General features: G+C 31.9%; 1 protein-coding gene across 2 annotated transcripts in view; it reads right to left on the bottom strand.

Annotated features, from left to right (window-relative positions):
- Positions 1–25577, bottom strand: part of LOC114337268 (chloride intracellular channel exc-4) — an 87546-nt gene that overhangs the window by 11240 nt on the left and 50729 nt on the right. For both annotated transcript variants that reach the window (XR_007700020.1, XM_028287683.2), the window contains exon 2: positions 7501–7767. Coding sequence is in view for 1 of the 2 variants with exons in the window: in XM_028287683.2 (XP_028143484.1) it covers positions 7501–7767 (267 nt within the window). In the remaining variant the exon portion in view is untranslated. The remainder of the gene's footprint in view (positions 1–7500; positions 7768–25577) is intronic.

A 25577-nucleotide genomic window follows, 5' to 3' on the forward strand; every position in this document is an offset into this window, starting at 1 on the left:
TTGTCTTAAAAATCACATAATATGTAGTAGAAGTATAACTTCTTACGTGCGTACAAAGTACACACACATTCTTTTTTAACATTTTATAATATAATTAGGCTAACAATAAAAAACTGAAAACGTTTGTTTTCTATACTTCCACAAAATTTATTATATCTAAGTGACTACAGCTGTTTCGGCGGAGTGCCTTTCTCAAGTGTTCGAATCAAGTAACGGTCGAATCCATCAATTATATAATTAGGCTATTAATCTAAGCACCATCTACACGATAACTGTGAAAGTATCGGAATTAGGAAAGAAGGAAACTAATACTTTATCAATAGAACGTTCAAATGATAAACAAAATCTTTAAAAAATAATCATAATGAATCATACATTTTTTACTTACTGATATTAACCATCGATTATTACAATCTAATTACTTCTTTGCGTTGTAAATATTACACGGTAAGAATTAAATAATAAATTTGAAAATTTCCAACCGAAGTTGTACTAGTAATCCGCTAGTTGGCGATACCAGCGAAGCTCAACGTATAGATTCTGTAAGTTGTCCATCTATTCTGATTTTTATTTTGTTATTTGAGTAAATGTTTTCAACAGTTTTTATGATATCTAGGGATCTCTCTACAGGGCGATTGGTTAGTAGGGTAAAGCTCAATAGCTCCACTATAGTAATAGATAGCACTAAAAGTTAATAACAAAAATTTTAGCCACCTTTGAACTTCACATTACAAAATTAGTTAGAATGTTACAGGGTGTTCGATAACACAGTGGCAGACGAAACTTATGTTTTTTTAAATGGAACACCCTATATTTTATTTAAATTCGAAATCCTGTTAACTTCTCCATCACAAAAATATAAAGGTATGTTATGTTATAAAGGGTATTTACAAAGTTATAACCAATTTTATATGAAAATCGTAACAAGTTCAACTCCCTGTATAAATAAAAATAAGCAAAACAACAATGGTTTATTATTGCCATATTTTTTAACGTATTGTCAAAATTTTCAAGAATGGTCGATATTGCTAATTTTCTTTATATCAAATACAGGGTGAGTCAAAACGCAAGTACATTATTTTCTCAGTAATTTTAAATAGAACACCCTGTATTTTATATCACTATTGAAAAGTACCATTACCGTACTTTAATTTTTAGATAACAATCCCTATGTCTAAATTTATTAGTTTTCGAGATATTTTCATTTTTCAATGGACCAGTAGCGTGGCCACCCAAATCACCAGAATTTAATAAACTGGACTGAATTTTTTGGGGTTACGTTAATAATGAAGTTTATAAAATACCTCCAACAACAAGAGATGAGATGAAAAATAGAATACAAAGTGTATTTCGATGTGTTAATTTACAAATGCTCCGTAGAGTAAGTAGCTCATTCAATGATCGTTTTTAGGAGTACATAAATGTGTTATGAGATAATTTTGAACACTTTATGTAATTAAATATTAAAAATATTTTATTAAAAGTAGCTTCTAATTTTTTCAAACTTGTTTTTTTGCAAAATGTATTACTGATAAATTATGTTTCGTTCTTTATTTGTTACATTGTTACATTTACATACAAAAGTAGCGTTTAATTGTCTTCACAAAATATTGTATTTTGTGTTTGTGTGTTTTTATGTAAAATTTATTACTAATTTTCTTTGTTTATTTGTTGCATTTACATAAAAAGATAGTTTTTAATTGTTTCAAAAATGTTGCATGTAGTGGTTGTGTTTTTGTTTGTGAAATGTATTACTAATAAATTATTTTTATTTCTTTATTTGCTACAGTGTTACATTGATTAACGGATTGATAATCGGTAATCTTCAATTGTCAATTCAGTCATGGCTTACTTAAAATTTAGATAAATTTAGACACCGAAAATAATTTGTTCTGAAAAATGAGAATATCTCGAAAACTAATAAATTTGGACATAGGGAATGTCATATAAAAATTAAAGTACGGTAATGTTACTTTTCAATAATGGTATAAAATACAGGGTGTTCCATTTAACATTACTGAGAAAATAATGTATTTGCGTTTTGACTCACCCTGTATTCGATATAAGGAAAATTAGCAATATCAACAATTTTTAAAAATTTTCACAATCAACAAAAAATATGGCACCAATAAACCATCGCTGTTGTGCTTTTTTTATTTATACAGGGAGCTGAACTTGTTACGATTTTCATAAAAAAATTGGTTATAACTTTGTAAAAGCCCTATATAACATAACAAACCTTTATATTTTCGTGATGGGGAAGTTAAGAGGATTTACTAATAGTAAAGGATGACTAATAAATTTGGACATAGGGAATGTCATATAAAAATTAAAGTACGGTAATGTTACTTTTCAATAATGGTATAAAATACAGGGTGTTCCATTTAACATTACTGAGAAAATAATGTACTTGAATTTTGACTCACCCTGTATTTGATATAAAGAAAATTAGCAATATCAATCATTCTTAAAAATTTTGACAATAAATAAAAAATATGGCATTAATAAACCATTGCTGTTGTGCTTATTTTTATTTATACAGGGAGTTGAACTTGTTACGATTTTCATACAAAATTGGTTATAACTTTGTAAATACCCTGTACAACATTACAAACCTTTATATTTTTGAGATGGAGAAGTTAACAGGATTTCGAATTTAAAATAAAATATAGGGTGTTCCATTTAAAAAAACATAAGTTAGGTCTGCCACTGTGTTATCGAACACCCTGTAACATTCTAACTAATTTTGTAATGTGAAGCTCAAAGGTGGCTAAAATTTTTGTTATTAACTTTTATTGCTATCTATTACTATAGCAGAGCTATTGAGCTTTATCCTACTAATCAATCACCCTGTATTATAAAGAAGATGGAATTATACATGTTTGAGTCATACTCTGTCAAAAGCTTTCTTCAAGTCTTGACACAGTATTAGAAGACACAAAAATGCTGTTCTTCTAATACATATTTGCAGTACAAGATACCGTCTTTATTTTCTTGTTGTAAATCTACAAATAACTTCGCTGATATTAGTTCCAAAGATTCGATGACTCCTAAGTGAGCCATCTCTAACTTCACGACTGTCGAAACAGGTTTAGAAGTACATAAAATTCAATGAAGGATCAAATTTAATTGCTCGTAAAATTTCATGGGCTTTTAATCGGTTTGTTCTAACTTTATTTGCGTCTATTAACAGAAACACGACGGTCTTATCAGAGATTAATCTAAGATTTATCTTTGGCAGTGCTAATGGCCGAGTTCTTGATGCATTAGACATCGCCATATTTGTGATGACTTTGAAGTAATTAACTATTAAACTATTTACAGGAGAGGTAAAGTGCAAATTTAGTAACCACTGCATGTATATGTGACTATAAAAGAGAAGAAAGACATGTTATATCATATGTAATTTAATAATGGACAAAATAATAGGAAACCTTCCCAGTAAGCTGGATTTGAGATAGGTAACACATTCTGTAGAGTCGTTTACTACGCTGACAATATCCAAAATGGCACGGCTATTAGTCTAAAATTTGTGACTGGAAGCTGGACACTAGAATAAAATACAACTTCAATATTTTCACGACAAAATTCGCGAATTTAGTACAAATCTATGTAGATATCCGTATCATTATTTGCAATAATTCTTCTCTTTATGGCGAAAGGAATATTACTGTTCGTAAAAGTCTGTTTTATTATTAACTGTATATGAATAAATTTTCACATCGTGGATTACATCATGCCAATCATTGTTTGAAATTTAATAATGTTTTAGAGAGAATTGTTACAAACCAGTTGCAGTGACATTCTTCTCAGTTCATTCTTTTACAAGGAAGCTGACATTTAAGAACTTACGAGGTGCAGACAAGAAAATGGAAAATACTTCAGTGTTATCAAAACTAATCTAAGTCTAAAAATAGATACTTAAAACGTTGTACTCTTTCGAAATTGAAAGTGTTGACCGTCACATTTTGTCTTATTCTGTCTCTTCGTGTCGTTCTATTAATATACACATATTTCGTCTTTTCTTCATTAATCCTCAGCCCTACTTCGCTTGTTCCTTCCACCTTGTTGAAAATGGCTTTTGTGGATAGGATGGAGTCTCCAACGAGATCAAGTCATCTGCGTATGCTAGTAATAACTTGGGACCTTGAACCGATAGCAGTTCTGTTTTTAATTCGGTCGACCTCATGGCTTTGTCTATTACAAGGTTAAAAAGTAGTGGAGATAACGCATCACACAGTTTGAGTCCACTGTTGATTCCGAAGCTGTCAGACAGTTTATTATTTACACGTACCTTTGACATTCCACCCTCCATACAGACTTTAGTCATCCGAATGTGTTTCTTTGGTATTGAGAACTCCGCCATGGCATTCCATACTTGGCTTCTTTCTACGCTGTCATATGTCTGTCGAAAGTCTATGAAGAGATTGTGCATGGGTCTGTTACACTCCCATCCCCTTTCTAGAAGCTGTCTCAGCGTGAATAGTTGATCTATTGTGGATCTGTTTGCCCTAAAACCGGCTTGATATTCTCCTAGGACATTTTCAGCATAAGAGGTTAGTTTACTAAGAATGATGTTCGAGAGGATTTTATATGCTGTGTTTAAGAGTGAAATCCTTCTGTAATTCGCGCATTTTGTTTTGTCCCCTTTTTTGTGGATGGGCACTATGATGTTTTCCTTGCGTCTTGCTGGTATCCTTTCTTCTAACCATAGCTGTGTTATTAATTAGTGGATTTGGCGATGTAGTGTTTCTCCACCATATTACAGAAATTCTGCTGGTATCTCGTCCGTACCCGGCGCTTTGTGATTTTTCAGCTTATTTAAGGCCTTTCGGGTTTCTTCAAAAGAGGGATTTCCAACGGGCAAGTCTGCTGTTATTCTACCTTCGATTTTGCCTTCTAATAATACCTGGAGTATTATGCGTCCTAGATATGAAGTCTTTCTAATTTTGATTTTATTGACCAGATGAGGACGTGTGTTCATTATTTCCCTTACTTCTTCATTAGTAGTTCTGCTGATCCAGCTTATTCTTAGCATTCGGCGGTACATCCACATTTCGAATGAATTCAGTACAATTTGTTGACGTCATACTGTTTTAATGTTCAGGTCTCATAGCTCTTTAGTAATACAGACCACACATCAACACTTTAGTGTTCTCAATCTTATTGTGACTGATAGCTTGGGTTTACAGAGCATTTTACGCATGTTCATAAAACCAGACCTTGCTATTTCAATGCGTCTTCTAATTTCTTTTGAGTGGTCTAGCTGACTATTTAGCTCTCTGTCCAGGTATATGAAGCTTTGGGAATTCTGAAGGGTGATACCATTATTTGGATGAGATCAGTACGTAGCTGAAAACGGTTAGCGATATCGTTCAGTGATATTCTGTGAATTATATTATGCTTAAAAAACAGTCTGTCTGAAGAGAGTCATTGAAAATAAACGGTTTAATCCGGTGTAACATAAAAAATATTTTATTGAACATGACAAATTTGCAATTAAAGAAAAAGGTATAAAATGCATTTCAAGGTCATTACTATGTGCCTTGAACTTTGTTGTTGTCGCGAAAACATTATAATTCACTTAGACAAAATACGTATTGATTGAAATTTCTTGGTGTTTCGTACTGAAAAATCATTTGTCAAGATCGAGAGTGTTGTATAAGGACAATGCGTTTCCTGGTCATCCGGCTTTAAATATTTATTTTTATGTTCACGTTTGTCATTTGTTTTTATACTGTAATTTATTGGTTTTGAGTACCTTGAAAAATGATAACTATTATGAACAAGTTATACTGCTTGGAGGTCATAAGCGTAACTTTAGCAATTAGCGATATAATATTTTTAAATCAGTTGAATTTTTGTTGTGTTGGTGTCAATTCTTTTTTCCATTCTTTTTTTGTTTCTATATATCATTCTCATTTCATTGTAATTTACCTGCTTTTATAACTTCCTTTATCCAGATTTAACTTGGCAGTTCTTTCTTTCATTTATTTGCTCTTTTAGTTTCTAATATTCTCTTTGGCAATCTTTCGTCTCCCATCCTCTGTACGTGCACAAACCATTCTAATTGTTTTCTGGTTATTTTACTTTATTGTTATTTTATGTTAAATCATTTTATTTCTGGCTTCTTTTTTCATTTCGGCTTTTAATTTATTCTCTATTATTTTAGTATATAGTTTAAAAGCCACTTGTGCTAGACATATCGCTTCATAGTTCTTCCATGTGGTATTTTCCCAATGTTTTGGTATTTTATTTTGCTTCAATGCTTCATTACATATGATCCATAACCAATCTATGCCTTCATTGCCCATCCATTTCATCATTTCTGGTTCTATTCCATCTTCTCCTCCAGATTTTCCGTTTTTAATTATATTTGTTGCTTCAATGACTTCTTCTTTCTCTATTATCCATGTGCTGTTTCTTTTCTTCCTTTGAGCTTGATGTGTCATTTGAGTTCGGGCTTCTGTTTTCTAATTTAAATATACAGGTGTAATACTTTTTCCAAAGTTTTACCATTTCGTGTTCTTTATGTTGTATCTTGTTATGTTCATATTTTCTGCCGTATATTACTGTTCTCTCTTGCCCTCATAATGCTTTGATCTTAGACCAAAATCTACTGTCATTTTTGTGTCGCATCTCTTACTGCCCTTTAGATTATTGTTTTCACCCATTTTATATTAAAAGGTGAAAATCTTGAATTATCCATGTCTGTCTGTCCATCCGTAAACACAACTACTCTGTTATTGGGATAGACAGAATGACACATGAAATGTCGAATGAGAACCCAAAGATAACGAGCGATCCACAATTATTGGGATCAAAGCTATCCGTGCAAAAAAAATACGTATGTCTTGTTTTAATATGAAAGACCGCCGGAGTGTGGCGTCACGGCCAACTGCGGCTATATTCAGTGTTGTTATGATCACTTTTCCAAACAAAGAATAAAGATTGAAAACACGTTGAAAAGATACACAATCTCAAGACCTTTTAATTCGTATAAAGTTAAAGTTTTGCTTCCTCTGCTACTTTTTATGTTCAATTATAGTGTTTTTTAAGTTGACGTACGTACACTGACAAGTATCTGTCAAAGTTGACGTAAACTGGAAAGTATATCTGAATTAATAAGGACATGCACTGTATAGCTATCTCTGTCGTTCAGAGCCACCTATGGTGACAATAATTTTGGATCACACGTTAGTATTAAAGGTGAGAAATTTAACCTCAAACTCCGGTTCCAGAATTGCAACCGGAAGTACTGTTTTAAAATCGCCGAAATAGTACAAGCGATGTATTATTCGACGCGTCTTGGCAAGCCGAGACCAAATATATATTTCCGGCTTTTATATCACTTTCGGTTAAAAAGTTGTAACCGGAAGTACCACGTTATGATCGGAAGTTTGGTAAAAATTAGTGAAATCGTGTATCAATCGACGCAAAGTTACAAAAAGAGTTCAAATATCGACAGTTGTTTGTTTTCACAAATTGAGGGTAACTTACCTGTACAAATAAATTATGACCTCCTGGCACGTTCTTCATGATATGTCTTTCGATTTTCTCGTTTTCCAAGATGGCCATCCCTCTGTCTATCAGGATCGGTGGGGGCGTCGCTTCAAAATTCGTACGGAAATCAGGAGGAGGTTTCTGCATGTCTACTGTCGTCACCTTCAGACTAATAGTTTTCAGTTCGGCCAATAAGTACAACTCCATGAAGTATTCCTGACAGAATAGGCAGGCTCCTTTACGTCTACCGTCTATTGTCGAGGCCTGAAACAAACGTTAAGTTGAGAAAGAGCACAAAATAAGGGTTATATTAGTTGGTTATATAAAGATAATACATGGCTGTAACTAAGTGACACACAGTTTGGTTTCCGTAACGGGTTTGGAACGAGAGAGGCATTGGGTTGTATATGCTCAAAGATGTGATATATCTGTAGACCTGTACTATTGTTTTATTGACTTCCAAAAGGCATTTGAACGTGTTAAGCACTCTATATTGATCGAAGTTGTAAGATACATTAGCTTGCATGGCAGAGATATTCGTATAATTGCAAATTTATATTGAAATCAAACACCATCAGTTTTAGTAGACAGTTTTGAGTCACAGTCTCTAAAAATTAAAACAGGAGTACCGAAAGTATGCCTCTTCGGCCCCTTCTTTTCAATGTTTACTTCGAAATAATTTTCAGAAATATACTTTCTGAAAAACAAGAATAAATAATTGTGAACCGTGAGGTGATCAATATTTTGCAATATGGAGACGACACAGTACTCCTAGCTTCTACTCAAGAAGATCTGCAAACATTACTTGACAGTGTCGTTGAGGGCTGCAAGGAAATATGTCTTGATCTGAACATACGGAAAACCAAAATACTCATAAAGTAAACAACAGAATAAAAAATCGTCTATAATATGTGAATAGTACCAAACTTGAGCAGGCGAAAGCTGCTTTTAGAAGGATGTCCAAGGTATTATGTAACATAGACCTAAAATTGGTATTGCGGATATGCCTACTTTGCTACTACGTTGCCTTGGTCTTACTTTATGAATAAAAGTGATCTAAATCGCTTTGAGGCTTTAGAAATGAGGTGCTATAGAAGAATTTTAAAAGTTTCTTGGGTGGAAAATATCCGAGACTCCACAATACTAGAACTTCCACTTCTTGACGTTCATTGTTAGACCGTATTCTTGTCCAAACTCCGCTATTCTGGTCACCAGCCTCTGAAGATCCCCAATATTTTCGGCTAAGATGACAGGGTCATCCGTATATCTAATGTTGTTACTGTTTCAGCCCCAAGAGCTTTTTTCAAAATCTCTTCCGAGTAGGCATTAAAAAGAATAGGCGACAACACGCATCCCTGTCTCACCCCACGTCTGATATCAATTTCCTCTGACAGCTGATCGTTAACACGTACTTTTGCTGGTTGCTTATAGTATAAATCCGATATACTCCTGAGGTCTATAAGGTCCTGAGATAAAAAACGGCTATAACGACAAACAGTTAACAAACTTTTAAATCAAAAACTCCATAAGAAAGCCCTGAAATTAGTGTATCCACCACCACAGAAAGAACCCAGTACCTTCTGCTTCATCACATACAGGGTGATCAACTTCTGTGACAAAGTCCAATATATCTGTTAATATAAAATATATGAAAAAAAGTTGTGAATAAAAGTTATAGACACCTTTAATGTACACATTTTAAAATTAGTGAGAAATATACAAGGTCCTCCATATCACGGTGCCAAACCAAAGTTATGTTTTTTTTAAATAGAACACCCTGTATTTTATTCAAAATCTGGTTTTTCTACATTTTTCTGATTAAAAAGATATAACACTTGCCTAGGGTTATACTGAGTGTTTCAAAGTTATGAGAACTTTTATCAAAAAATCATACTGATTTGATCGCCCTGTATGATTCTAACAGTATAATATAAACTTATTTTTTTACTGCTGTTAACTGTCAATATTAAAGTAGTTTTGCAACAACGTACAATTTTTTTATCACTACGCAAATTGTATACAGGGTAAGTCAAAATGCAAATAAAAGATTTTCTTCATATTTTTAAATGGAACACCCTGTATTTTATACTACCATCGAAAAGTTTGTTTGTTATACTTGCATATCTTTTAAATATTCCCTATACCTAAAGTTATTAGTTTTCAAGATATTTTAGTTGTATTGCTGATAACTCATAGATACGTTTATTAGTCAATTAATTACCCTTAATATTAGAAACCTCCAATGAGTTTGTTAATGATAATTAAAATTAGACTGCATTTCATTTTTTCTCCAAGTTTATGGTAAATTCTATACAATAACGACAATTTTATATTTACTAACAAAATGATATTAATTTTCCGCTAAGAAATGGGAACTATAAATTGCTGTTTAAGGTGGCTTTGAAATAATTGACACAATAACTGTCAGATGTAAGATTTTAATTATCTGTACGTTTTTGTTTTTGTTATTGATTATAATTGTTTGCCATATTGTTATAATTGTTACCTAACAATGAATTTTAGTCGTGAAGAAATGACAGACATGATATGGATTTTAGGAGAGTGTTTCAAAAACTAATTTAGTTGCCACAAGAATTTATAAGGAACGGTGTCCGTAGCGTCAACAATCAAATAAGAGAGCATTTGACAACTTATTAGACAGGTTTAATCGCACTGGTTCTGTTTATGAAGCAAAGGAAAAAACAAAAATCATTATTACGGATGAAAATGAATTAAATGTTTTACAATGTTTGTCTGTTACAGAAAATCCTCATACAAGTATTCAAAATATTACAAGAGAGCAAGATATAAGTTATGGATCTATTCAAAACATACTCAAGAAAAACAACATGCACCCAACTCATATACAATTACATCAGGAACTTGTTGAGGATAATTTAGAACGAAGATATAATTTTGTCAATGGTCACAACAACAAATAGTTATACAGAGAGATTTTTTGAGTTTGTTCCTTTTTTTTTGGAGACGAAGCAACATTCCACAAAAATGGTAGTGTAAACAGACACAATTTTACGTTATGAAAGGTCATTTTGAACACCTTTGTATCACTTCAAGTACGTTGGACATTTTTTTTATTTAATTTAGTTTTTTTAATAAATTTTAATAAAATAAAGTATTGTTATTAATAACTAAGTAATAAATGTTGTTATCGACAATAAAACTAAAATACCTCGAAAACTAATAGCTTTAGGTATAGGGAATATTTAAAAGATATGTAAGTATAGTGATAGAACTTTTCGATAATAATATAAAATACAGGGTGTTCCATTTAAAATTATGGAGAAAATCTTGTATTTACATTTTGACTTACTCTGTATACAATTTGTGTAGTTATAAAAAAATTGTACATTGTTACAAAACTACTTTAATATTGACAGTCAAAATCATTAAAAAAATAAGTTTATATTACACCGTTAAGAACATACAGGGCGATCAAATCAGTATGATTTTTTAATAAAAGTGCTCGTAACTTTGAAACACTCAGTATAACCCTAGACAAGTGTTATATCTCTAGAATCAGAAAAATATAAAGAAACCAGATTTTGAATAAAATACAGCGTGTTCCATTTAAAAAAACATAACTTTGGTTTGGCACCGTGTTATGGAGGACCCTGTATATTTCTCACTAATTTTAAAATGTGTAAATTAAAGGTTTCTATAACTTTTATTCACAATTTTTTTCATATATTGTATAATAACAGATATATTAGACTTTGTCACAGAAGTTGATCACCCTGTATACTGGCAAGATAACAACAAAAATAGCCAGATACATAAAAAAGAAAGGAATAATACCAGCTTTCAGAACTAACAACAACTTAAGCAAATATATTAAGAACAATAAAAGCCGAAAGAGAAAGCAACTACAGAGTGGTGTGTACAAACTAACTTGTGGTGACTGTCCGAAAACGTACATCGGTCAAACTGGCAGAACTTTTGACAAACGGATAGCAGAACACAAAAGGGCTTTCAACAATACAAAAACAGACACTTCTACATACGCACTTCACCTTCTAGATCATAATCATTCTTTCAATGAAGAGTTTCAAATTCTGCATATCCAAAATAAAGGCCTTAAGCTATCTTTTTTAGAATCTATGAAAATTAATAAACTGAAAAATACAGATATAATTCTGAATGACCAACTCGAGACAAACAGCTCCCCACTCTTCAACCTCTTCAGTTAGAGACTTAAAAAGGCAAACACATTGTAAATTATATCACTTGAGAAAGGCACTCTGCCGAAACAGCTATAGTCACATAGTTGTAAATAATAAATTTTGTGGAAGTATAGAAAACAAAAGTTTTCAGTGTTTTATTGTGAGACTCCTGAGGTCATTCTAGTCTATCTTCTTTGATTTCACCAATTGTTCATGTCGTACTTTGTCGAGTGCTTTATTAGTCAATAAAACTCACATATATATCTTGATTGACGTCCAGGCACCTTTGTATAAGTATGTTAAGTGAAAAAAGAGCTTCAGGAGTTCCTAGGCCTTTGCGAAACCAAAATTGCTTATCATTAATCTCTATGTCCAGTTTATGATATATTCGGTTGTAGATGACTTTCAGTAGCAACTTTAGCATATGGGACATCAAGCTAATGGTGCGGTAGTCACCGCATTCTCTGGCATTTTTCTTTTCGTGGATCCACAAAAGTAGTTTCCGATGATTTAACTTGGGTTCTTATGTAGAGTGGACGTTACACCCCAGACGAGCGACTGTGGCCGTCTGGTTTTGCCCTTAGGGAGACAAATAAAGATCGACGTTGACCATTCTTTGGGTAATGTGCTTGAGCTATAAATTTTGTTCAAGAGTATCACTAAAACATCAATATGCTGCTTATCTATAATTTTTTAAAGGTCGATAGGAAGCATTCAGGTCCTGGGCTTTTTCCGTTCTTCATTGTTTTGAATGCGTATATTATTTCGTCTTTTGTAATATCTGGACATATTTCTCCTGAAGTAAGTTCTATTGACATAGGACATGTAATAAGAGATCTCAAATATATAGGTTGATACAAAATATAAAATTATGCAAGGAAAAATAGCAGGCAAACGCAGTCCAGGACGAATAAGAACCTCATGGTTGAAGAATTGGCGAGAATGGTATGGTGTTGATACAAGCATGCTATTTAGGGTGGCAGTGAATAAAATTAAGATAGCTATGATGGTAACCAACCTTCTGAAAGAACATGGTGCATAAAAAAAAGTAAAAATATTTTAACGGGACAAAATTTTTGGAGGTACGGGTATGTAGTTTAAATTTGTATTTGCGTCATATATCCAGACCAATAATTACCCATAGTCCAGGGCGCATCTGTAAAAATATTAGTACATTTGGACGTTGAGAGGTGACTCAAATTTTTTTGCAGAAATTGCTTGAAAATAACTCAAATAATAATATTTGAGTTATCCTTCCTCTCAAAAAGGTCCGGAACATTGTTTAAATAAGCAAAATGTCAAAATTTTAAGGAAAAATTCGATTTTTTTCTTCGTTTTTTGATTATAACTTTAAAAGTATTCATTTCCGAGAAAAGTTGAACTGACATAAAAGTTGCGCAATTAAATTTCCTACAATATAGAATTATTTAAAAATTTAAAAAATTGTCACCCTTGTTGCAAAATAGCAATAATTGCGAAAAACCCATACAAAAACAAGTATTCGCATTTTACGTTTTTCAACCATTTATGCTACACTTAGGACCTTCATATTTCACCCAGAAAAACTTTATGATACAGTAAAACAATACTGTAAATTTCATTAAGATCCCTTCAATAGATTTTGCAAAATAAATTTTGCAATCCAGCTTTCGCAAAAAAAATTCATTTTTTCAAAATGTTACAGGACTGAAAATAAAGCAGATAGCAAGTTGAACTTTTTTACGTATAGAAGTGTACTGTACCTTTCATTTGCAATTTGCAAAATTAAAATCGGTTAACAACCACGGCGTCAGGAATTTTTTTAAATAAACATTAATTATTGGTGCTACGCGCAGGACAGCGGATAGTTTGCTCTGATTGGGCATTCCAATGACCTTTGATAATGATTGATACATTTTAATTTTTATTACATTTCGATATAAATAAATAAATTTGTTTATTGCAAAATAAAAACACATACTCTATCCTTTGAAATAACTTTTTTTAGCAAAACTCTCTTTGTTCATGTATTTTAACTTAGAGAATAAAAGTTTATTATTTTTAAACATATGCAATTGTTTAAACAATATTTCACAAACAATAGTAAAATTAGTATGATATTTGTGGAATTAAAATATTAAAATACAACAAAATATAGAGTAAGAAAATAATATATTAGATAAAGATTGGAAGAAATTTTGGTGGAAATCAACTTGTGTGAATCGAACACCGCTGTCCTGTGCGTAGCACCAAAAATTTATGTTTATTTAAAAAATGTCCTGACGCCGCGGTAATTAATCGATTTTAATTTTGCAAATTGCAAATGAAAGGTACAGTAGACTTCTATAAGCAAAAAAAATTCAACTTGCTATCTGCTTTATTTTCAGTCCTGCAACATTTAAAAAAAATAAATTTTTTTGCGAAAGCTGGATTGCAAAATTTATTTTGCAAAATCTATTAAACCGATCTTAATGAAATTTACAGGGTTGTTTTACTATATCATAAAGTTTTTCTGGGTAAAATATGAAGGTCCTAAGTGTAGCATAAATGGTTGAAAAACGTAAAATGCGAATACTTGTTTTTGTATGGTTTTTTTCGCAATTATTGCAATGTTGCAACAAGGGTGACTATTTTTTAAATATTTAACCAATTCTATATTGTAGGAAATTTAATTACGCAACTTTTATGTCAGTACAACTTTTCTCAGAAATGAATAGTTTTAAAGTTATAATCAAAAAACTAATAAAAAAATCGAATTTTTCCTTCATATTTTGACATTTTGATTATTTAAACAATGTTCCGGACCATTTTGAGTGGGAGGATAACTCAAATATTATTATTTGAGTTATTTTCAAGCAATTTCTGCAAAAAAACTTGAGTCACCTCTCAACGTCCATCTCAAAACAGATTCGCCCTGGACTACCACAAATTACATTTGAATCATTAAAACAACAGTTTTAAAAGTAAAAGTACAATAATTCCACTCGCTGTCCATATTGTATCGTCTTAATATTGAAGTGACCTTGCTTGGGGCCAAGAGGAGAAAACAGACCGACTTATCCATTGGTTATAATGTAGCTCGAAAATAAAAGAATGAAGCAATACAACGCTTATGTTGGGCATGGGGTCAACATACCCATCGGCTTAGACAAATATCGCATTTCTGAGTGCTGACTCGGGCCTTTGTTGCAGGAGTGTCAGAGCCTAATTGTGTCGATTTTAATATAATTGCAATTTGCCGATTGCATATATCACATTTCTGCATTAGATGGTACATCCTGTTTCTACAATTCGCAGAAATATGAGCAGAATGACGAGAAACGGTTAGAAAAAAACAGCGGTTTGAAACATCTGTTGAATCATAATTATTTCGCAACATTTTTCCTATTATAGACATTGTTTAATTATTATGAGTGCCAGCTGAATACCATCAATTATTATTTTATATATAGCAAGAGGACTCCAAATGTTCAGCATTTACTATACAAGGAGAACGAAGTATAATTTTACAAAATTGTTAATAGGTACACTACTCCAAGAAATTAACGCACCACCTTATAAATGGGTCATTTTTGATGTCTCGAATTTCCTAAACATGTCGTCCGATTTAAGTGATTTTTTTAACATGTTATAGCCTTATTCTTTAACAATATCACTGTAAGAAAATTGTTGCTAGACAGGTAAATTGTCACTGTATACCAGGTGTACCAATCAAACTATGTTTTTTTCTCAAAGTTCGCATCATCCTGTGGAATATTCTAGCATTTATACAATACTGAAATTAAAACCCAACTACAGCATCAGGTTTTCTTAACATTCTGTTTTTTGATTCATTCGCTTAGAGTTGCACAAGTTTGACTTGAATGTTTGAAATTGACTTGAGTTCGACTTTATTTCAAGTCAAACTGGTCAATCGTACAGGTTTGAAAATTCAAACTGTTTGTCAAACTAGTTTGAAAAATAATTTATTTAGTAGATATACTTTTTTGCCGAGATAGACATGTTAGTTGCCAATTAAGATAAGAAAATTAATAATACAATGAGTTCCATATAAAAGTATCTTGATAAAGGAGCAATTATAATCAACATAGGGTCGTAAATTTCTTGAAAATGATTCCTGTACGCTTAGAATTGCTTCCTGACAAGTTTCGTTTTATCGATATTACTTTTTTGTATTTTTAATAGAGTGTTACTAAATTAAAACAAAGTATTCGTTGGATGGTTTTTTTCTCATACCAAGCGTAGTTTAATCTACTTTAACAAAAATTTATGAAGGACAATTGATAGAGTAGGTTTAATGAATTTTTTGCGACTTTGCAATGTCGTTTTAAAGAATTAGTTTACTATTTGTCTTAGTATTTTACTTACACTTTGCAATTTTCATTGTTTTGAGATCACCTGCCGCAACATCAAATAAATCAGTATATTAATTTTTCTTAATTAATTCTGCTTCGACTACAGATTTTTTCTCTTGATTTTTTGCAGTGGGAATACCTTCAAAATCAGACTCAATTTTTTCTGGTACTTAGTCTGAGCCGAAAAATATTCAGGTTGAGATATTATTTCACAAAGCACACACTTCAAAAGGAACGTAATAAACAAGCCAAGCATAGACTTCTTAATATGAACTTCAAACAATTTGCGGAGTAGCAGAGTACAGATTCAGATCTACCCAAATAAGTCAAAACAAAAGTCGGTACGGTCTCACTTAGAATGGGAAATAAACACGTTGCGCAATATGATATTCAAACTTCAAACTGTTTGAAGAAGTTTGATTTCAAGTCAAACCTAAAGATATCGAAATCAAGTCAAGTCAAACTTTTTTACAAAAAAGTTTGGTTTTCAAGTCAAGTCAAGTTTGTTGAATAAAATCAAACCAGTTTGACTTGATGCATCTCAAAAAAGTTAGGTACTTTAACAACTAGCCATGTTCTTCATCAATACAGGGTGTTTCTAAATAAGTGCGGCCAACTTTAAGGGGCCAACTGCATGAAAAAATAATGACAGTTTGCTTTATAAACACATGTCCGCTAAAGCTTCGTTTCGGAGATACAGGATGTTGAAATTTTTCTTACAAAATGACGATTTATTTATTGCTCTAAAACCGGTTGAGATATCTATGCAAATGAAATTTGGTAAGGTTTAAGCTATTGCGCATTTTATGACATACAATTAAGAATTTTATGTTTTTTATTTACGCGCATACGAGTCATATTATTCGTATGCACGCCAATGGTGAATATAAAATTCTTAATTGTATGTCAAAAATGCGCAATAACTATTTAAATTTCATTTGCATATATCAACCGGTTTTAGAGCAATAAATAAATCGTCAGTCTGTAAGAAAAAATTCTTCCGTATCTCGAAAACGAAGCATTTGCGGACATAAGTTTATTAAGCAAACTGTCATTTCTTTTTCATGTAGAGTTACCCTTTAACGTTTGTCACACACCCTTTATTGATGAAAAACATGGCTAGTTGTTAAAGTAGGTATTACCTAACTTGTTCATTATCCAACATGAGCGATTGAATCATAAAACAAAATGTTAAGAAAATCTGAAGCTATAGTTGGGTTTTATTTTAATATTTTATAAATGCTAGAATATTCTACAGGGTGTGGTGAACATTCAGAAAAAACAGTTTGATTGGTACACCCGGTATACAATGACAATTTACCTGTCTAACTACAATATTATTACAGCTAAAATTGTTAAAAAATAAGGCTATAACATATTTAAAAAAATACTTAAAGCGGACGACAGGTTTAGGAAATTCAAGACATCAAAAATGACCAATTTTTAAGGTGGTACGTTAATTTCTTGAAGTAGTGTATAATTATTTTAAATTACTTATTATTATTATTGAACAATGACTGTAAAGAAGGTATCGCAACTATTTCGGGATTGTATGTATATTAATCATCTAATAGTACATAGTCACAAGTTGGTATTTTAAAACAGGTAATGAATGACGCGTATACGCATCATCATTAGCGTCACTGACAATGGACTTGAAAATTGACTTGCTTCGTTTACTGTACACAATGACGTCGAAAATGATCACGGTTGTTAACAATGCTCACTAAATTTTCGTGACACTGATTTGGAATAGATTGTCTGAATTATGTTGTTTTTTAAGCCCTTTTTACTTTTCTCGATTATTTTCAGTCTATTTATTATTCCTTTCAAAAATTTTCCACATTTTTTACCTACTTACCCTTTTCATTTGAAGCCTTGTGTCATCCACCACTAAACATCGACCATTTCAAAGTTGCTGGATACTGTTGCGACTCTATTTCGGTAAATTATGCAACTTGTACTATACTCATACCTAATGAACTAGATTACTAATAAATAAGTAAACTTAGAAGTCCTGATAGAGTATGGGCGGGGTCGTTCATAGAGGTGATAAACACAAGAAAGAATAGATACAGAACAAAAAAGCAGGGAAGAGATTGTTAACACAATCAAAGAGCCCAAACTGGAATATATTGGTCATGTTATGGAGAATAAAGGAATGAACATAAACTTACGTGCATAGAAATCGGCCCATCTAAAAATTCGGTCATTTTTGAAGTCTCGTATTTCCTAAACCTGTTGGCCGATTTAAGTGATTTTTTTACTACGTTGTAGCCTTATTATTCAACAATATCACTGTAGTAATATTATTGCTAACCATGTAAATGTTATTTTATACCGGGTGTAACAATGATAGTGTGTTTTTCCTCAAAGTACGGAACACCCTGTGGAATATTCTAGCGTATATAAAATATTGAAATTAAAACTCTACTGTAGCCTTAGGCTTTCTTAACATTTTTCGTTTTGATTCATTCGCTTATGTTGGATAATAAAAAAGTTAGGTATTTTAACAACTAGCAACGTTCTTCATCAATACAGGGTGTTTCTAAATAAGTGCGACAAACTTTAAGGGGTAATTCTGCATGAAAAAATAATGACAGTTAGGTTTATAATCATATGTTCGCAAATGCTTCGTTTCAGAAATACGGGATGTTGAATTTGTTCGTACAATCTGACGATTTATTTATTGCTCTAAAACCGCACGAGATATACAAATAAAATTGGGTAGGTTTTAATACGTAATTATTGCGCATTTTTTGGCATACAGTTAAGAATTGTATATTCACCATTGGCGTGCATACGGGTAATATGACCGGGTAATATGACCCGTATACACGCCAATGGTGAATATAAAATTCTTAATTGTATGTCAAATATGCGCAATAACAACCTCTTAAAACCCACTAAATTTCATTTGCATATCTCAACCGGTTTTAGAGCAGTAAATAAATCGTCAGTTTGTAAAAAAAATTCAACATCCCGTATCTCTAAAACGAAGCATTTGCGGACATATGTTTATAAATAAAACGGTCGTTATTTTTCATGTAGAATTTCCCCTTAAAGTTTGTCGCACTTATTTTGAAACACCCTGTATTGATGAAGAACGTTGCTAGTTGTTAAAATATCTAACTTTTTTATTATCCAACATAAGGGAATGAATCAAAAAGCAAAATGTTAAGAAAGCCTAAGGCTACAGTTAAGTTTTAATTTCAATATTTTATATACGCTAGAATATTCCACAGGGTGTTCCGAACTTTGAGGAAAAAACACACTATCATTGTTACACCCGGTATAAAATAACACTTATCTATTTAGCAATAATATTATTACAGCAATATTGGTAAAGAATAAGGCTATAACATATTAAAAAAATCACTTAAATCGGCCAACAGGTTTAGGAAACACGAGGCTTCAAAAATGACCAAATTTTTAGGTGGGCCGATTTCTATGCACGTAAGTTTAGATATGACTTGTTACAACTTATTCTTCAGGGCCAGGTATTTGAAAAGATACCAGAATAGGACCACATAGAAGAAGAATATCTTCGCTTCAAAACTTGAAAAAGTAGATACATCTACAACCTGACTATTCCGAGTAACAGCAAGCAAAGCTAGGCTAGCCATTTCGGAACGGACAAGCACCGTAAGAAGAAGAATGTATAACTGATGGTCATTCAACCTTTGGCGATTATTATTTCGAGTAATACATAGAGGATACGGGTGCATTTTCTTGTTTTTAAAATTTAAATGTCTTTTGATCATGTAATATTAAAAAACCATTAACAGTTTTAATATTCTTGACTATGCCACTGGAAATACGTAAATTGTTATTAATAATAAGTTGTGGTAACGGTCACCAGTTAATCATTATTATTCGATTAATGAAGTTTAGTCTGTAAATAGACATTGACAAAAGAAAATTACAAGTAGGATGTACGTATGTATATTGTATATACTCCGTTATAAAACTAATGGTAACGTTAATTTTTATAATATACAATATGAATAAATGTGAGGGTTACTGCATGTTGTCCAAATATGAACGAACAAGGATAGAACGATTATGCATATTTAAAAAAAATGTATCTAAAATCTGGAACAGTCATATTCCAAATATGATAGCCATTAAAAATTTTCTAGCGTTTATATATTAATGAATCACAATATCTTCTTCTTCCTCTTTATAAGCAATTCTGCTTGTTCATTGGTGGATTGATGGGAGGTTGTTACTCCATCTTTTGCGCGGTCGGCCGATACTTCTTCTACCGATTGGTGATTTATCTCTTGCTATTTTGACCACACGGGTCTCCCCCACTCTGCTTATGTGCTTGTTCCATTCCCTTTTTCTATTTAGTGTCCATTCGTTTATACACTGTACGTTAAATTGTCTTCTAATATCTTCGCTCCTCTTTCGATCTCTCAGTGTATTTCCTATAATTATTTTCAGTACTCTCATCTCTGCCGTTTCCAGTAGTCTTTGTGTTGTGGCTGTATCGGGTCTTGTTTCTGATGCATATGTCATTATTGGTCTTACACTGGCTCTATAAATTCTTGACTTCATCTCAGTGTTAATATGTCGGTTTCGCCATATAGTGTTATTGCATCCTGCCAATCTATTTGCTTTTGGTACTTGATTTCTCACTTCTTTGTCTAGGTCTCCGTAACTTGACAATGTAATTCCAAGGTATTTTACTTCCATAACTTGTTCAATACTGATTACTATATACTGTTTTGGTTTCCTGAGATGAAATTGTCATATTGAATTCTTTTGATCTTATGTTAAATCTGTGGACTAATCTTTGCAAACTATCTTCATCTTGGGCTATCAATATTGCGTCGTCTATATCCTCTTCCTTTAAATTGAAAAGCATAGGACTCAATGAGTCTCCCTGTCTTATTCCGCTGCCTATATCTATAGGTTCTGTAAGTTGTCCATTTATTCTGACTTCCATTTTGTTGTTTTGGTATAGATGTTCTCAATAGTTTTTATGATATCTAGAGGGACTTCTCTATTATACAGAAGATGGATTACATCTTTAAGTCTTACTCTGTCAAATGCTTTCTTTAAGTCAATCAGACATAGAAATGCTGGTCTATTATACTCTAGTGATTTCTCAGTAATTTGCTTTATGACGAATATTGCATCTGTACACGATCTTCCAGTACGAAAACCCTGTTGTTCATCTGCTAAACTTATCCTCTGATTCATTGCGTCTTGTAAGATTTTAGTTGTAAGTTTTGGGTAGTATTTAACAAGTTGATACCTCTGTAGTTTTCTGGCTGCTTTTTATTTCCTTTTGTGAATAGTAGAATTAGTTTGCTCGTTCTCCATTGTTCCGGTATTTTATTGTGTTTTATGATTTTGTTAATTAATGTTGTTAATTGTTCTGTCATTGCTGCTCCACAATATTTCAATAATTCGTTTGGTATTCCATCCTTACCTGCAGCTTTTCGAGTGTTTTTCGTACTTCCTGTGCACTTATATTAACATCTTCATTTGTGGTAATTTCTGGTGTTTCCGGTTCTAGCATCATTTGTTCTTCCTCTGCATAGAGCTTTTTAGATAGTCAATCCATGTATCTTTTTCTATGTGTTTTGGTTCTATTAGTTCCTTTACCTCCGTTCTTTGACCTCTTATAAAGCGCCATATTTCCTTTTCGGGGCCATAAAAATCATGTTCCATTTCTTTCGAAAAACGTTCCTAGTGATCATATTCATCAGAATATGACTTTCTGAAAGGTTCCTATATAGTCCATGTAATGAAGCTTAAAATAGGACAAAACCTCGCAATTTTTACAGAATGGATCGATTTGCTTGAAAAATTGAGAATAAGTAGTGGATACTCCAAGGATAAAAATCTATATCATGCCGAAAGGCGCTTTTACCATGGGGGTGGTTGCCACCCCATCTCAGGGGTGGAAATTTTTTATTATATTTTAATCACAAAAGTTGGTAAAAACGTTCATTCTTAGCAAAAAACGTTCTATACATTTTTTTAATAAAATTGATAGTTTTCGATTTATTCGCTATCGAAAGTGTTGGTTTTATATCGAAAAAATCAATGTTTTTAATAAGTTTTCTGCTAATAACTCCAAAAGTTTTCGTTTTATCAAAACAACTTTACTTAACAAAAATGTACCTACCTTTTGAAAAAATAAACAAAAACTTGTTAGATTTTCTTTAAGACCAATAGTAATCGAGCTATACTTTATTATATGATGGCTCTTCTTCCTCAAATGCTAAATATTGTAGTTTCAAAGTCAAAAGATGAGAAAACTATGCATTTTTCGAGGACAACTTGTTCAAACTAATTTAAAGTATTAAAAATATCTATCTCCAGAAATAAAAAAAAGTCTCTAGCTCAAAAATTAAGTAACTTATAATGAAAAGAATGTCAGTCCCTATTTTTTTCAGCAAAAAAGTGATTGGAAGCAACCCCCTAATCACCACCCTAATTAAAATTAGTCACTGATCTTATTTGGTCTTTTTTTATTTACGTATTAATAATGGGTTCTAGAAGTTTCACCGACTTAGAATGAATAGTTTAAAAAAAAATGGAGTTAAAAGCAAATAACGAATTTTTGTAGTTTGGAAAAACTTGTCTTTTCTTCAGAATAGCAAGATTAGCATCAGAGATACGAAAAAAATGTTTAAATATGAAATTGTAGCCGATTTAATTTCCAAAAACCTGGTTTGCAAAATTTTTTCTACAGCAAAAACTGAGTGAGCTATCGGCAATTAAAACTTGTAATAACATGCAAAAACCACCTTTACCAACCCTTTCAAAGTCACCTCTTTTTGCGACTGAGGATTTTAACAATAATTAATATTAATAGCCTTATAGACCTTATAAAAACCTACAAAATTCTTTTTTATCAAACTTCTAGGATCAAAATTAAAAATATTAGGGTTAAAAAATCAATATATTTTTTTTGAAAAAAAAAATATGAAATCCTATTGGAAGCATAATAATGTAAGTTAGCGGTGTTTTTAGTCATTGGCCTTATTCATTCTTATTTATTTATGTATTATTAATAGATTCTAGATGTTTGACTGGCTTAGAATGATTAGTTTTTAAAAACAGGAGTTAAAAGCGAATAACGAACTTTTGTAGCTTGGTAAAAAACGCCATTTTCTTCAGAATATATAGATTAGCATCAGAGATACGAAAAAATGTTTCAATATAAAATTGTAGGTTTCAATTCTCAAGAACTTGGTTTGAAAACATTTTTTCTACGGCAAAAATTGAGTGAATCGTAAATGAGTATACCTATCAAAACATTGATTTTTTCGATATAAAACTAACATTTTCGATGGCAAATAAATCGAAAACTTAATTTTATCAAAAAAATGTATAGAACATTTTTTGCTTAGAATGAATGTTTTTATCAACTTTTGCGGTCAAAATATAATAAAAAATTTCCACCCTCGAGATGGAGTGACAACCACCCCCATGGTAAAAGCGCCTTTCCGCATCGTATAGATTTTGATCCTTGGTCTATCTACTACTTATTTTCAAATTTTCAAGCAAATCTATCCATTCTGTAAAAATTGCGAGGTGAAAAGCTTCGGTTCCTGGCCTAATACTACAATCACAATAAAATATGCACTAGAAATAAACAAACCAAGACACGTGGATTGTAAGTCCCAAATAATGATTTACTAAATTTATAAATTATAAATCATGATTCGGGAGTGCTCCTCGTGTCTTGGTTTGCTTATTTCTAGTGCATCTTTATTGTGATTTTATAACTACTATCGTTCTGTGCCTATTCAGAGAGCTTACACATTCACTTGTAAGTTAGTTGTTCACTTAACATCTGAAACAGCATAGAAGAATTCTACAACGAAACAGAATACCATAGACGAGATAAGAGAAAATTGTGAAAGAATAGTGTCTATGGGAAACTGGAAATCAAAGATAGGAAGAGATGAAAATAAAGGACTTGTATGCATGGGAAGAAACGGTGAAGAATAATAAACAAAAACGGAATTAAAATCAGAAAAGCAAAAAGCATAATAGAATAATATGTCGTCTACGCGCAAGAAATGAAACAAAATATAAAACAAGACAACGGGATTTTGTACAGAACATGTTTCGTGTTGATCATTAGCACCTACGATTATGCAATCAATACTCTTATTTTTAAGAAACGTCTACAAAAGTTACCAGTTCGTCAATGTTTTCCAAAACATCTCATTTAAATTTTAAAAACCATTAATTTCACAATCAATTTGCAAATACGAACCAATCGCAAAAAATGTGCTTAAACTCTGAAAACCCAGATTCCACACCAGTAACCCAAATATGGGCTTTAAACTGTTACCATAACACCAGAACAATCTTATAAATAAAAAGATGGGCATCCCATTATATAATTCATACATATTCAACTATATGATTCCACCGAAATTTGAAAGTATAATATCGCCATATTCGAAGAAGAATGATATTTTTCTCTTCTCTTCACTGCTTTCGACGATTTTACCTGGTGTAACCTTATCAAATAAAATAAATAGTCTCAACAGCCATTTTCTCGTGGAACTTTGAGAATCAAGGTCGATTTCCTTGAAAATTTGGATTTAGGTAGTATTTTATAACCTTTGTCAAAATCTACCCTGTCTAAATCTAAGCCGAAGCGGGCTTTTGCACTGGGGGGTGAAAACCACCCCATCTAGGAAGTCGATAGATTGATCAATTCTGAGTAAATTTTGATCCATAAATTTTTTTTGCACAGTTGATACTTTCTAAGGTATTAGCGATTGAAACTGCATTTTTCTTTGAAAAAACTTATGTTTTATAACCGTTTTTCAAGAATAACTTAAAAAAATTTAATTTTATAGAAAAAATGATTAAGAACAAAATTGTAGCTAATAAAGAACAAAGAGTTTCGCATTAGAAAGACCTATGTAAACCCAATAACGACAAAGTTATTGCTTTTTAAAGGATGGTTATTTTCGAAGGACCTCGAAATGGAGAACCTGCAATCTCAAATAACTCGAATGTGGTGCAATTTCTTGGGAAAACTTAAAAGACATCTTTTAAAGTTCATTAAAAAACCTTTCAAATGAGCTCTAAAAGTTTTTTGCATAAGAACTGACTGACTTATGACGAAAATAAGGTCGCTCCCTGCTTTTTTTTTAATGTAACAATTTAACCCCCGTCATTACAATCCTAATACAAAAGAATATAATAATTGTCAATTAGTCGAATTCGACAAAATTGAACGACACCGCAGTATCGTGAATGACCGGCTTTACGCGTATTATAATTTTTGAAGTTATACTTCTTTACGCGCGATGAGGGTGAATTTTTATATGTTAAAACCAGGCGCATACGCATCACCCAGGCGCATACGCGCATTATAACTTTGTTCTGATTGGATGGTCAAATGACATGTCAAAAATTATCCAATATGGCAGCTGTAGGACAGCTGTGGTTTGGAGGAAAAGGTAAAGGTAAACAAATGTATAATATATTAGTTTTATTGTTGTGAGGACAGAAACAAAACAGTTTATAATATTGTAGTTACTTTTAAATAGTTTTTAAAAGCAAC

Source organism: Diabrotica virgifera, chromosome 8, assembly GCF_917563875.1.
Source record: "Diabrotica virgifera virgifera chromosome 8, PGI_DIABVI_V3a".
NCBI lineage: Eukaryota > Metazoa > Arthropoda > Insecta > Coleoptera > Chrysomelidae > Diabrotica > Diabrotica virgifera.